This window comes from Oryx dammah, unplaced genomic scaffold (genome assembly GCF_014754425.2).
Source record: "Oryx dammah isolate SB20612 unplaced genomic scaffold, SCBI_Odam_1.1 HiC_scaffold_19, whole genome shotgun sequence".
NCBI classification, from domain to species: Eukaryota; Metazoa; Chordata; class Mammalia; order Artiodactyla; family Bovidae; genus Oryx; species Oryx dammah.
Window position 1 is genome coordinate 47,540,412 of NW_024070203.1, and position 15,792 is coordinate 47,556,203.

The 15,792-nt window shown below is 38.7% G+C and overlaps 1 protein-coding gene across 1 annotated transcript in view; it reads right to left on the bottom strand.

The window, feature by feature from the left end:
• Positions 1-797: 797 nt before the first annotated feature.
• The window catches only part of TRPA1 (transient receptor potential cation channel subfamily A member 1), a 57,980-nt gene continuing 42,985 nt past the window's right edge, over positions 798-15,792 (bottom strand). Inside the window, exons 16-27 of the mRNA XM_040262022.1 lie at positions 15,138-15,197; positions 14,512-14,610; positions 12,752-12,822; positions 12,007-12,169; positions 10,763-10,852; positions 8,853-9,022; positions 8,166-8,295; positions 7,331-7,513; positions 5,399-5,467; positions 4,939-5,052; positions 3,118-3,218; positions 798-2,282 (exon numbers count right to left, since the gene is read on the bottom strand). Coding sequence (XP_040117956.1) covers positions 2,078-2,282; positions 3,118-3,218; positions 4,939-5,052; positions 5,399-5,467; positions 7,331-7,513; positions 8,166-8,295; positions 8,853-9,022; positions 10,763-10,852; positions 12,007-12,169; positions 12,752-12,822; positions 14,512-14,610; positions 15,138-15,197 — 1,455 coding nt within the window. The 3' untranslated portion in view covers positions 798-2,077. The remainder of the gene's footprint in view (positions 2,283-3,117; positions 3,219-4,938; positions 5,053-5,398; positions 5,468-7,330; positions 7,514-8,165; positions 8,296-8,852; positions 9,023-10,762; positions 10,853-12,006; positions 12,170-12,751; positions 12,823-14,511; positions 14,611-15,137; positions 15,198-15,792) is intronic.

Below are 15,792 nucleotides of genomic sequence, written 5' to 3' on the forward strand. Positions count from 1 at the left end.
ACCATCTTGGGGCATTAGGAAAGACTTCTAGGTGGAGGTGCCATTTAAACTGAAGTGGAAAAAAGTTGGAGAGGAGACAGAGGACATTCTGGGTGGAAGAGAGATAGTAAGAGGTATGGAGATGGGAAACCATGAAGTTTTTTTTTTTTTTCCCATTTATTTTTTAATTGGAGAATAATTGCTTTACAGTGTTATGTTGGTTTCTGGCATACAACGTGAATCAGTCATAAGTATACATATGTCCCCTCCCTCTTGAACCTCCCTCTCACCCTCCACCCCATCCCACCCCTCTAGGTTGTCACAGAGCACCAGCTTGAGCTCCCTGTATTATACAGCTTCTCCCCATTGTTGTTGTTGTTCAGTCGTGTTCAACTTTTTATGACCCCATGGACTGCAGCACACCAGGCTTCCTTGTCCTTCACTATCTCCCTGAGTTTGCTCAAACTCATGTCCATTGAGTCAGTGATGCCATCCAACAATCTCACTCTCTGTTTCCCCCTTATCTTCCTGCCCTCAATCTTCCCCATCATCAGGGTCTTTTCCAATGAGCTGGCACATTGCATCAGATGGACAAAGTATTGGAGCTTTAGCATCAGTCCTTCCAATGAATATTCATGGTTGATATCCTTTAGGATTGACTAGTTTGATCTCCTTGCTGTCCAAGGGACTCTCAAGAGTCTTCTCCAACACCAGTTTGAAAGAATCAGTTCTTTGGTGCTCTTCCCATTCGCTATCTGTTTTACAAATGGTAATGTATGTGTTTCAATTCTACTCTCTCAATTCGTCTCAACCTCTCCTTCCCCTGCCTGCTGTGTTCACAAGTCTGTTCTCTCTGTCTGTTTTTTTCATAATATATACTGTCACTCAGCACTCGACCTGTTTGTATGACAGTGTCTGGGAATGTGTATGATGGAGGATGGGGGAGGACACCATTGTGTCCATCTCTGGAGTAGAGATGAGTCCTCTGCGGGGGTGTACACCATGACAGTGAGCAGCTGTCAGGAGCTCTTACTAACTGGACAGGGGGCAACTCAGTTATGTCCTGCAGACATAATGTCCAATGGAAAGAAGCAAGAGAACAAGAAATAAGTAAGAACAAGAAGTAAGAAAGAGAGCATAGCAAATCACCTATGTAAGTAAAAACACACCCCAAACTTAACACTGTTCAACACAACACAAAAATGCACACCCGGTCAAAGATGTTCATTAAAGAGGGTGTTTCCTGGGTGGGGAGTACCATGAGACTTGAGGTGAAGAGGAAAATGAAACAAGAGAAGGACTTTGAAAGATCAATGATGAGGCGTTGATCACACTTTGTACTGGACATCAAAAGAAAAAGGACATAGATGATGGAGGTGTTTTTGCAAACCTCAAAAATAAATGTATTAATAATAGAAGGCTTACACAATAATCCCTGGGGTGACTATATAGATTTTACATTTATTATCAGCAGCAGCAAACAAAATATACAGAAATAATATACGCTACATATAGTAAAATTCATGTATAACAGAAGGTCTATTAATTGGGGCCTCATCTCAAACTGACATCAGGTGTGTTAGGAGCAGCCTGAAGGTGGGGAATTTATTCTGGTGGGAACACAGCACACAGGGTTCCATGCACAGAGTTTTTCAACCCAGCATTTTAACACCAAGTGGTAGGATCTAATACAATACTTCATTGTCTAATGCATTTCCCTACTGTAAATTATTAAGCAGGGATCCAGTATTGACATTTGTATTCTAGCTTAATAGTTATTACACATATTACTCCTTATCATTACAATGTATGTTCTAGTAAATGAACTTTCTACCCACTCAAATAATTCGAGGTAAAGTCCAACCTGAACTTATTAGTAAGGATAATCCCTGTACATGGTGACTGGCAGAAAATATGAAGAGAAACAGAGAGTCTACCTTTTATATAGAATATAGGAACCATGATTTCACAAATAGTGAAATCAGAATCACATTTCTGCTTATTCTTCACTCTTGTCAAACTGGAATGTAGACCCAGTAAGTCACATAACCCCCCATCTGACCATCAGGAACCCGTTGCACAGTTGGACAACTAATACTTAAGGGTTGTGTGTTTTTGCCTTTACTGCCCTCAAAACACAATTCCATTTGCTATTCCTTTGTTCTAACTGCTGTTTCTTAAACCTGTCTTGAAAAGAACTGTGGTAATCTTCATCCTCTGTCTCAGAGATGATTTCCATCTTCTGAATGATGAGTTTAATAAGCTCATGCTGTTTTTCCAGAAGAGAACTGAGATCCTTCAGCCTGAAAGGAAACACATTTCATGGGTTAATTTTCAATTATCCTTTCAGTCCTTGCGTACAGAAAGCCTACTGGGTTCTAGATCAGATTAACTGTCCCAAGGCCTTCCCTGGTGGCTCAGATGGTTAAGAATCTGCCTGCAATGCAGGAGACCTTGGTTCAGTCCCTGGGTTGGGAAGATCCTCTGGAGAAGGAAAATGCACTCCACTCCAGTATTCTTGCCTGGAAAGAATATGGACAGAAATCCCATGGACAGGGGAGCCTGGCAGGCTACAGTCCATAAGGTAGAAAAGAGCTGGACTCGACTGAGTGACTATCACTTTCACTTTCAATAGTCATGATCCTCTTAATGAATACATATTTAAAAAGTTTAAGTGGTTCTCCCAAGTTTAATTTTCGTCCCCATTTTCAAGATTAAAACACAGTTAGTTGCCCAGGAAGGTTAAACACCTTGCCTAGGGTCGTGCAGTTAGGAAACAGTTGAGTAAGTCTTTGAAAGCAAGTAAATTAGCCCTGAAGCCCTCAGGCTTCACCACTGAACATTGATTGCATAGTTTCTCCAGGGATCCTCAAAGCTTCTAGAGTTTTGATGTAAGAATTCAGACAGCTGATGAAGAATGCAGTTTAGGAAACTGTTGGGCAAAATGATCTGTCAGTAGCAGCAAATCACTTGCTGGGTCTAAAAAGAAACAGTCTCAGAATTCTCAGTATACTAGCCACATCATCAATTAAAGCATGACAATATAGATAAACACAATTAGACAATATAGACTTTTACTATTCATCATTATTTAGAGTGTTAAATTTTTAAAATACAGATTAAAGGAAAAATACATACCGGTACTTTTGCTTCATTATTTCTGTTTCTAAAGATGTATCAACATTTGGTATTTCTTGTCTCGTTTCATGGGGGCAAAAGATATAATGAAATACACCACGCTATGGGATAAGAGATTAATAGTTATTCAGGTAGAACTCCATTCAGGAACTAGTTCCTGAACAGGTGCCATCAGTCAGCTACAAGGCGGGCATGCCAGCACAAATATTCAGGGACACAATCATGGCCCTCAAGGAGCTCACAGCCTCTTGACAGAAATAGACAAATATAAACAGCCATAAAATGAAGTCACACATGTAACTGAGGGATGTATAAGATGTATAGTTAATATAGAAGATGGAATAAACTGGAATAGGGGATTGTTTAGGAAAAGGTGTGACTGAACCATATTTTCTCATTAAAAACATCCAACACAAATAGTGGTATTCCACACATGATTGATTGTTATTTCTCTCAAACTGCTCTGCACCATTGTCCAACATAACTTAATGTCACATGGGGAAATTTCTGAAATAGAGGGTTTTTTTTTAATTTAGTGTCTTTTTTCTTATTTATTTTTACTGCAATGTAGTTGATTTACAATGTTGTTAATTCCTGCTGTACAGCAAAGTGATTTGATTATACTTATATATACATTCTTTTTTAATATTATTTTCCATAATGGTTTATCATAGGATTTTTTGCTTTTCTTAAATATTTTTAAAATTTATTTATTTTTAATTGGAGGATAATTGCTTTACAATATTGTGTTAGTTTTTTAATGTCTTTTAAACCATCAGTGCACTGCAAAGGGTCAAGGGCAGGTGTGAAATGATCAGGAATGAGGTAACTGTAGCCATCTAGGCAAGAGAAGATGGCCACTTGCACAGGCCACCTGGGAAGTCAGGTGGACCAAATGTGGGATCAATTGGGTGTGAAGGTGAGGAAGGGAAAGGAGATGGATGACATCTCTCAAAGGCAAATGAATGGTGCTGACATCCAATGAAACATGAAGGTCTGGAAAAAGATGGGATGGTTTCACCCTCTCCCTGTAGGGGATGTTGAGAGGAGGTGAAACAAGAGGAATAGAGATCATAAGTGTGCTTTGCATGAGTTTGTTCTGAACAGCAGTATTTGAGGTACCTTGGAGATACACCAGAGAAGATGCCATATAAACCGTTGGCTACAGGGGCCTGGAACTCAGTGAGCTCCAGGCCAGAGAATCAGCTGCTGAGCTTTCTGTGTTTCAGTGGTGATGGCAACCGCAGTTATGAGAGAAATCAAACAAAAATAATGTAGTGCAGAATAAAGCCTAAGCCCATACTGAGACTGACCTTATCATTTATAACTATATAATGGAAATGCAAAGAGTTGGACACGACTCAGTGACTGAATTGAACTGAACTGAATGGAAACTCAACCTATGAAGAACTCAGAAAGAATTAGAATCCAGTACTTCTGACTGTTAGTATAAGTTCCTTTTCCATTATAATGCAATAGCCTTTTTCAGTCTTTGACACTTTGTATATTTTCTGTAATGTACACTCTCCTTGTGTGTGTAAGTACCTGTGTATATATACACATGTATTCTATATATGTACACACATATCTGCACACATATGTAAGTCACACGTGACTAGGAAGAACAAATGAAGTATGCCTACACTGGTCCACCCACCCTCTACTCTCACTGTGGGATGTGGTACGTATTTAACATGGAGGCTATGGATGAGCCACTTGGAAGACAGAAACTTTGCCCATAAACAGGCACCCTTAGGGATAACACAATGAATGAATGCCAATATCATGTGATTGATGACAGTATTTGTCACATGTACTTACTAATATCCCTCTGCTGTATCTGGGTCTGTTGGGATACACGATGATGGATTTCTGATCAACTTTGTGTAGAAACCAGAGTGGCAGCTTCTTCTCCAAGCTGGTGTGAAGTTCCACCTAAAGTACGTTTGGGATTTATTGATAAGAATCACTGACGTTCTTGGTCCAGCCTCTAACTACCTGGCTGGCCAAATGCCAACACAGAAAGAGGCTCAGGCAATTACCCAGTTTCTCTGCTGAGATTGTTGGGGAAAATCCTTTTCATGATTACTGACTCTTAGACCACAGCTGGAATGCTACACTGACACAAAGAACCGGCAGGGTGGGGTACCTCTCAGGGCTAAGACAATACCTGTATTAAATGACTGTGTTCTCAGAAATCAGCAGTGTTTATACCTGAATAATTGGGAAGTCATTAGTGAGTTCAGTAGGTCATAATGAAATCAATAAATATAACACTTACCTGCATGGCAATTCTCTTCAACAGTGCATGTTTCTGGACCTCAGCAATGTCGCCAACTGCCAAACCAATCTGAAGGACAACAGGGCAGCGAACCACTATTGGTTTAATGACTCATCTAAAAGTGTGTGTGTTGTCCCTTTGACTATAGTCAGAGTGGGCTTGAAATTTACTAGCAGGACCTCAAGACACTGTGCTTACACACCATACAGAATCCTGCAAAACCCTGTAGACCTTTGTAACAGTGCTGGTCACATCAGTGGGTCCAGTAGTCGTAAGTGTTCTCATGAAAAGTGAGGGCTCACAGGTTAACCTGCACTTCATCTTAACTTAAAATGAAAATGTTACTTTTGGACAAGACAGGGGTGAAGTGAAAAATCGCTCAGCCGTATCCGACTCTTTGAGACCCCTTGGACTACATATAGTCCATGGAATTCTCCAGGCCAGAATACTGGAGTGGGTAGCCTTTCCCTTCTCCGGGGGATCTTCCCAACCCAGGGATAGAAACCCAGGTCTCCCACATGGCAGGCGGGTTCTTTACCAAGGGAAAGCCTGGGATTGGTATAGCCATGCAAAATGATTGCAAACTCCAGAAGTTGAGCACTTGAAGGAAACAAGAGTGACCTGACAACATGGAAAAGCTAAAACATTAAACTGAGGAAATGGAAGGAATTTATATCTTCCATATATTTGGGGAGGAAAAGGTACCCTTTAAAGGTGAGTGAGGCTCTGATAAAATCTCCCTCTAGAAATCCATGGCTAGGTAGAATTAAGTGAGGTAAGCTGTCTGCTCAGTTCTACTGAACCTGAATTAAATCAGCTACATTCACTCACTCTCTCATCACTTGTTAGGAACTTCGTACCTGTCTATGCCAAATCAGCCTTCTACAGGCGGTAGCCAGAGAGAAAAAACCAGTCTGGCTCTCAAGGAGCTCAGAGTCAAGCAAACTCCATGAGACAAGGACTCTAGCTGCCCAGGACACCACCGTATGCCCAGTGCTTAGAACAGTCCATGGGACTGCAAGAGTCAGACACGACTTAGTGACTCAACAACAGCATGAATCAAAACATTATGTAGTCTGTATTTTTTTTTTCCAACAACACTGCCTAGCACAGTCTCTGCTGTACAGTCAGATTTAGACAAAATGTACTGAATGTGTGCTTGTCCATTTATTTATCTATAAATATTTATTTCTATGGACAGTCACAAATTCAGTAACAATTTTGCCAGTGAAGGCTCCCCATGGACCCGGAATTGGGATGTATCTCTGTCTACATCAACCAAGATGCCCGTGGCCGGAGCAGACTCTCTGTGGAAGAGAACACTTGTGTCTGCTGAGGGCATCCAGGCTCTGACTGGCTCAGAGGTGGCAGCTGAATGCTGCCGATGCCCTCTGCATGAGCGACTCTTCCCTGCCTGAATCTCCAGAGGGTCAATGAGAAATTCTAGGGCAGAGATGAGGTCTTAATCTTCCACTCCATGAAGGTCTCTGCTTAACCTCTGACCCTCAGCCCAACTGCAAAGCAGCACTCACCATTCATCATTTCTTTATTACTCTTTTGATACTTTGTACTACTTCACGGCATTTAGAGGTGATGTCAGGCTACATATTTATTTGTTTACTACTCATCTTCATGACAAGTTTATAATCATGTCAGGGCTGGGTACTGGTATGTTTTGTTCACTGTTGGGCCTGGATCAATGTCTGGCATTTTGGTAGATTCTTGGTAAATATTTGCCAAATAAATGCATCTTAGCATCCCCTAGCCTCACACTGCCTGGCTCGCCCCAGGTACTAATGAATGTTGAATGAGTGAATTTTATAGCAGTTCCTTTTCTCCCTTCGTGAAAGGAGACAAGAGGCTACAAAGCATTCTCATTCTTAAATGTCCCAAGTGATCCACTGACAGCAAACAAAAGGACAAATTACTTACAAGTAAATTCATGAGGACAATTGGGACGAACATGGTGAATGTGATAAGGTGTACAAAGGACAGAAGTGGATACTCCAGTTCATCTTTCAAATATGGCTCTAGGAAGGCATCGTGATAATTGATGTCTCCTAGCATCATGCTGAAGGTCTGCATTATAGAAAGGAACGGAGAGCTGAAAGCATCCTGGGAAAAAACAGTAAGGGGAAAATGAAATTCAAAACGCATATAATGAAAAAAATGTTTCCTAGAGAGTAAAATGATAGAAATCACATTTAAAATACTTTTTTCAAAAGGCATAAGAGTATGCTACTGAAATACAGTGATAAGAACTATCAATACTAATAAACTGGTGGTAAAGTCATCAAAAGGGCTTCCTTGGGGGCTCAGTGGTAAAGAATCTGCCTGCCAAACAGGAGACACAGCTTCATTCCCTATTCCCTAGGTTGGGAAGATCCCCTGGAGGAGGAAATGGCAACCCACCCCATTAACCTTGCCTGGGAAATCCCATAGACAGAGGAGCCTGGTGGCCTACAGTTCATATTGTTGCGAAAGAGTCGGATGTGACTAAACAACAACAGCAACAACAAAAGTCCTCAGAAAGACCTTTTCTGCACATATAACAAATCACCATGCACTAGACATAAACTTTCTGACAATGGAAAAAGTCATTTACTTTTCCCTGTGATAAAAATCATGTGAATGCTATTATATCAGATAAAAAATATTCAAATATTGTGAGGTTACTATGAATTTTGTACACCATTAAGATTTAAGTATAAATATGTATTCCCAGTATTCACAGCAACAAAATCAATGACTCATGCAAATACCTCACCTGGATATTCAGGAGCACGTAAAAGCAGAGTCCAAAAGCCACAAGAAGGAAGACAAACACAATTGTCGATTTCAACAGAGTTTTCATGATCACCTCCAACATCACGATAAAAATTCCACACTTTTCAAATCTAGGGACGTTTTGAAAATTACATTTATTGACTTTTCTGCTGAAACTGAATTTCATTCAGTGTCAATAGTTATGAGGCACCAGGTACTAAGTTTCATAAATGAGATCATTGAGGCCATCTACTTTCAGAGAGGGACACGAGAATTTGTGAAGAGTCAAGCCTTTTATTTTCAAACTGTCAAACTGCTCTGTTTCTTTTGTTTTTACTTCTTCCTAATGTTCATCTTGAATTGTTTTACCACTTGGCCACTGAAAATTATTTCATAGCTTCCCAGTATCAGTGCTACCAATTGCTTACAGGCTTCCCAGGTGGTGAAGTGGTAAAGAATTTGCCTGCCAGTGCAGGAGACGCAAGAGATGTGGGGTCTATCCCTGAGTCGGGAAGATGCCCTGGAGAAGGAAATGACCACCCACTCAGTATTCTTGCCTGGGAATTCCCGTGGACAGAGGAGCCTGGCGGGCTACAGTTCATGGGGTTGCAAAGAGTCGGACATGATTTAGTGACCACACAACAACAACAACAACAAAGGATGTAGAAGTCATTCAAGCTGGTTTTACCTCTGGAGATACAATAAGAAGTTCATCCAATACAGGAAAATAGCAACTGCTCCACACTGCCACTGCACATATGCTGGGATCCTGATGAACAAGGGTGACACAAATATGATGCTGGTTGTGTAGATGATCCATTCAGCTGCGTTGTCCTTATCCAAAAAGTAATTCCTTTTCTGGGGTTGAAAAGAATAAAGAATTACCACACGTAGAGCCTGAGACCTGGAAATTTATGGATGGTTATACATATGTAACCAGTAACAACATTTGTCTGGCATTACAGCTGGTGAGAAGTTTATGACCAAGGGGCCACCAGCTCTTGCCATCCTGGACTTAACTCAGAGTCTTGGGTACAGATCAGTATTAGAGGTGCCCCAGCCTCTCCTGCTGACCTGGCATTTTGGGAGCCTAAGCAATTCTATAAAGTTTCGAGGCTTTACTCATAAAGTTCACTCCATCTTAAGGAAAGTCCTGGGGGGCTGCAAGTTGTTTTAGTAATTTCTTTCTGTCTATATAAAGACATGCATGTGGGTTTCTCAGGATAATGAACTAAAGCTGCTTCTAAGGAGGTTTGGGGCAGGTGCTAAGACTTAATTACCATAATGATTTGTTGTCATCTATTCTTAAATATTTCATGTTTTGAGCATCAGATTTCCTATAGGGTAGACAATTTACATATCAATAAGGAACTGTGGAGACCAAAACTAATAGAGAAATCATACAACTTTACAGTTCAATATAAACTATCATTTGTAATCCTCATCTTTAAAAAATAAAAAATAATGACAAGAGAGAATAAATAATATGCCCTAAATCATTTAAGGAGTAGTGGAACAACACAGTCTTAACTCTCAGAATTGTGACAATTTAGTGGAAGCCTGTGTGTGTACTTGCGATGTATAATATCAGACAAATGCAAAGTACTGTTATTACTACTAACATTCTTTAAGGCAAATATCCTTGTGCTTATATCATGTAACATAGTAAATTCTTTCAGAAAATGAGGCATTGTATAAAAGTTATATGACTTATAAAAAACACAAAATTATACCAAAAAATGAATAATGAAAGACTTTAAGCTTCCACACTGAGAGATAAATGATTGATGCCATTTATCAACTGCATCAAAGACCTACACATAATTTATATAAACCTTGGGTCTGATCTGAATGTGTGTTCACCTGTTTAAAAAGACATTGTTGTTGTTGTTGTCTAGTTGCTAAGTCATGTCTGACTCTTTGTGACCCCACAGACTGTAGCCAGTCAGGGATTGGCTATGGGATTTCAGGTAAGGATACTGGAGTGGGTTGCCATTTCCTTCTCCAAGGGATCTTCCCTACCCAGGGATCGAACCTGAGTCTCCTGGATTGGCAGGTGGATTCTTTACCACTGAGCCACCTGTAAAAATTATGCAATAAAAAGGTTCCCCAATTTCATTGTAACTTGAAATTTTATCTAATAAAGTAAAGCATTTCTATTAGGAAAGGAATTCAAAGATCCATTTGAAATGGAGTCTTAAGCCAAATAAACAGTTACACCTAAAATTACCTCTGTGAACAGTGACACTTAAAATTATCAAATTGAAAAAAATCTGTGTTAGCAAAATATGAAATATATCTCAGAGAAAAAAGTCTTTCAAAAGTTCATCAGAGCTGTGTAGACACATACGTACTAATAAAACTGGAACCACTTGCTTCAGATAAATCACATAGGCACCATCCAATGCAGGAGTCTTATCTGAAATCATGTAATTTCTACATTTTGAAGAGTTTATACTTGGTATATCTGATTTATACATTCATCCAGCTATGTGATTTTATTCTGACATAAATTGCTTCAATAATAGTTTAGCAATTAATCTATATTTTGCATATTAAAATATTTGCAACTGTAAAGATATAAAACATATCCTGTACCTGTTGGAAAATTTGGGCCACTTCTTTGCAGTATCCTAATATACTTGATAGCAAAACTAAAATCATACAGAAATTTATAGCATAGGAATTCTGAAACAAAAAAGACAAAGTTATAAAGGATATCAAAGAAAACAACACTTTTCTTCATCATTTTCACTATTAAACATTTGTTTTTATCTGCTTTTATTTCCAGGTACTGTCCATTTTTTCTTTAAACAGAAAACTCTTGTGATGCCAATATAAAGACAACACAGTCATTTCATAATGTCTTTATTAATAGAGGTTGCCAATTGAATTCTAAAGGAAAATGAATCTATAGATCTATATAATTTTCTTTAACTGTGGTAAAATACATATAACATAAAGTTTACATTTCAAAAATGTTACATTTTACATATAGAGTTTCCTTTTAACACATACAATTCTGTGGCATGAAGTACATTCACAATGTTATACAACTATTACCTAGTTCCATGCCTGTTTCATCACCTCCAAATGGAAATCCTGTCCCTGCTAAGCATCACTTCCCCCTCCCCAGTATCCTTGGCAGCTAGAAATCTGCTTCCCTGTATATGCTTAGTTGTTCAGTCCTGTCCGACTTTTTGCAACCCCGTGGACTATACCCTGCCCGGCTCCTCTGTCCATGGGGATTCTCCAAGCCAGAATACTAAAGTGGGTTGCCATGCCCTCCTCCAGGGGATCTTCCCAACCCAGGGAGCGAATCCAGGTCTCCCGCACTGAAGGCATATTCTTTACCATCTGATCCTCCAGGGAAGCCCTTGAATACTGAGGTGGGTAGCCTACCCCTCCTCCAGGGGATTGTCCCGACCCAGAAATCTAACTGGGTTCTCCTGCATTGCAGGCAGATTCTTTACCAGCTGAGCTACCAGGAAAGCCTACTTCCTTGTATATCCTGTTTTAAATTTTTATTCTTCAGCACCCATCTAAGCTAGGTACACGTCAATGTACCTTATACATGTGAGGTACATTGGCTCTCGTACATGTCAATTCCTTTTGTTAGTTGATAAGCTCATTTATTGATATATTTATTTATATTCCCTCTCATTCTACAAAGGGTTTTAGAAGTTGCTACATATATGAATGCTATAAACTCTTTGTATTAAACAAAGTCTTGATAGTTCAGATTTATTATGAGGTTAAAGTATTTTCTAAAGAAAAAATGCCCACAGTTCTAAAAATCTCTTATTTTAAAAAGTTGGAATATAAAAACCAGTTGAAGATACCTTGGTGTCTAAAATTTCTGAATGGTCACTAGTTTCATTGATGATTCCAGTTGAGTTGAAAGCCATACCTGGTCTGATACTGACAACAAGAAAGGTCATGGGAAACAGACCAAGACAGTAAGATCCTAGGTTCAAAACATGGGCTCTAAACCCATAAGCCAACCTACAAAACATAAGCAAACCACACTGAGTGTTTCAACCACAAATATTCAGTTAAGATACTTGCAGAAAGAGGAGTTATAGTCTCTTCTGGAAATGTATTTGATAAGTTCATTGAACTTGAAGGATTTTGGAATTCGCCTTTTTCATTTCCAGAAAAGGAATCACAACTTCCTAGGAAATTATGACTTACTTAAAATCTCTCACCAATTAATGGAAGGAACTTTAGCTCTGACTCCAAGTTGAATGCTCTTCCCAGGAATACTCTTGTTACTTCACTGTCTGCTAAACTGCAGAGCCCAGGAATGCTTCTTTGTGTTTTATATAATGATCCCCCCAAATATTTCATTTAATGCTAAAGATAAATTAATATCAACATTTTTAATACCAAAATTTGCCTTTGACATATTTCTTTTTTAAAGTATAAAACATTAAAAGTAATAAAGTATTCCGATACCATTAAACAATTATTTAGAAGATTTTTTTTATAATCAAATATTACTGGGTCAGTTTATTTTTTGTTTTGCAAGATTTTTAATACATTTAATGAGAGCAACATTCAAAGGAAACACTACTTAATACCCACCATTTCATAAGTAAGTATTCTTTACACACAGGGTGGTTGAGAAGCTCTATGCGGTTATGTTGCACCATTGCCTGAGAAATAAGGAAAGATCAATAAAAATACAATCACATTAAACTCTTGAGTATAACCTCAGCTTTTTGTTTGCTGGCTTTATAACTTTATTTTGATTTTATCAAAACAACACTTGCTTATTTTAGAAAATTTGAAAAATCAAAAATTATATCAAGAATATATTTCTTTAAAAAGAAAAACACAAGCTAGAGAGAACCATTTTATACAGATGCTAAAATGATTTGCATAGAACAGATATGAGAGTCAGTTGTCATCACCAGTCTTATGGGCATACAATCCACATGTCTCCTCTTCCTTCACACTCCAAGTCCTCAGTGAGCCTTTAAAGATTTTTTTTTTCTGACTCAGACAATTTTTGAAATCTTTATTGAATTTGTTACAATATTGTTTATTTTTTATGTTTTGCTTTTTTTGGCCATGAGGCATGTGGGATCTTAGCTCCCCAACCAGGGATTGAACCGGTGAACTGGCACTCCCTGGCCTTGGAAGGGGAAGTCTTAACCACTGGACAGCCAGGAATTCCCATCAGCCAGCCTTTTAAATTTCACTTTAGGTGATGGCTGGTACCATGGTCTGTATCAAAGCCTTCCACGTAGGGAAATGAACTCGTTTAAGGTAAATGAAAATTCTTAATTGATCTAGAACAGTGCTATCCAATGGAACTGTCTACAGTGATGAAAATTTCTATATCTTTGCTGTTGAGCAAAAGAGCTACAAGCCACATAGGCTTCTGAGGGCTTGAAACATGGCTACTGCAAATGAAGTAATGAATTTTCAACTTTATTTTAATTTTCATTAATTTCCATTTAAGCAGTCACATGTGGTTGTTACTATATTAGAGAGAACAGATCTGGATCCTTCACCACCATTTGCCATCCAGCTTTCAAATATGTTTTCTTCCACATGCACACAAGCTTTTGTGTTGCCAATATTTATACCACAAGTCTGCTGCTCCACATGGTTAAAATCTGTTGAAACTAGTAGCTGCTGTCCTTTTAGACCAGAAACTCACTCATCTGATACCGGTTTTCCTCTGCAGTTATTTGAGTTTGAAACTCCTGGTTTACCCTGAAGCAGATTGTCTGCATGGCTTTCAAGACCTCACTTACAAGAAATGTAAAAGCACTCTTTGGAATAAGAACGGGTTTGGATTCAGTCTCTTGGGAAATTTGGATCCAAACTGTGTGATTAGCGCCTGCTTTCAGATTGGGTTCACTCTTTCAGAAGGATATAAGAGCTGCTGAGAGGTTTGCGTTTACCCTGGAGGCCAGTGGTTAGCTGAATTTGGAATCGATGACTGTAAACTGTCACCCCCTGCATTTTCCTGGGGTTTTATACTATTGGAAACTCTTATATATGTATGTCTGCATTGAAGTGGATGGAGGCAGGAGCAGATGCTGATGGTCAGCCTGTGTTGTTTACGGTTTATTGGATTCTGGGTTGGGCAGATCTAGCATGACCATTAGGACTAAGGTGATCAATAGTGTGGAACTTTAAGGGCACCAAATTACAAATCATTTTGTATGATTGCTTTCTTTACTGACAAATAAAGAATTAGGCTGCATGGCATACACAGAGATCAAACTATAAATCTGTAATTCTCTCCAGACTCCTTCCTGGAACTATCATACCAAAACATTACAGAATTCATGGAGAAACTACCCGAATAAGGAAAATAGTGGACTTACGTTGAGAGTTAAAAGAGGCTCATATACGATGTCCTGTACAGGTGTTCCTTTTTTGGTGAATTCTAATGGACACTGAAGATATGTGAAATTATACTCGATCTGTAGAAGATAACAATTTTTTAAAATTGCAGTCTAGCATAGGCCCCCAAAGTCCTTCTTAACACATCAAATATGCAACCCTATCATTCTGCTGAAAATTAAGTGATTCAAATAAAGTTGAGCCATTTAACCTGAAGAAAAGTAAATAAGCTATTCTGTATTCATTTCAAAAAATAAATGTGCCAACAGGGTATTTGATTCCTTTCTAAATAACTCTCTAGTTGTGGGAAAAAATGTCTTCTAGAAAGACCACTTAGATCTTTTAGAATTTCATTCTTCAGGCAATATTACATAAGAAGATATAAAGATATAAATAATAAGGCTAAATAAAACTATTAGAAACAATTAAACCATGAGAGAAAACTGAAGATCCGAGGGAAAAATTATCTCATAAGTAGATAATATAATAATATGAGAAATGAAGACAATTACTGTCTTTTGAGATTCTGGAGTTCTAGTAACATTATTTTTACTATTCCTTAAAGAGTTAGAATGCATTTCAAGCTATTATGATTAAATAAACTTACATGGTAGTCTTGGGAGGACTTGTCTTCTGTGGAGGGCATCACGCAAAAATCTAAAAGTACCTTCGAGAGAGAAAGACTGACAAAGCTATTGGGCAGGAGACTATATCCAAGATGGTATTTGGTCCCATTTCTAAAATAATACCCACGATATTACTTTCCCCTTCCTTTGCTTCTTGTACCTCAAAGACTTGTACACTATGACCTAAGTCATTCAGGAACAAGTCTAAAACATGAAGTATTAACACGTACCACTGCATGCCTCAGCAATACCAAGTGATATAGAAAAATACACACCTGAGAATGAAATTGCATTTACTAAATTTTAGGTAAGAAATATTCCATTTGCTTTGCCTAAAACTTGATGTCTTTCTGGGTTCCTAGAAAATATGTGGATGACTGAGGATTCCTTTGCTTAGCATCTTCTAGTGGTAACTTAATTATCTCTAACCGAGACCTTTCAGCTGAGTCCTGAGTTCTTCCCACAGTCGAGGTTGCTTCTTCTGTATCACCTGATCCTGGAATACTCTGTTTGCTTCTGTACCTGGCTTACTGAGCAACAGCGACAAAGTTCACATCCAAAGTGGTGTGGACAGAATGTTAGGCCATGGATGTTATAATGACAAACAGTTGGAGGTCCTCGAAGGGAGAAATCACT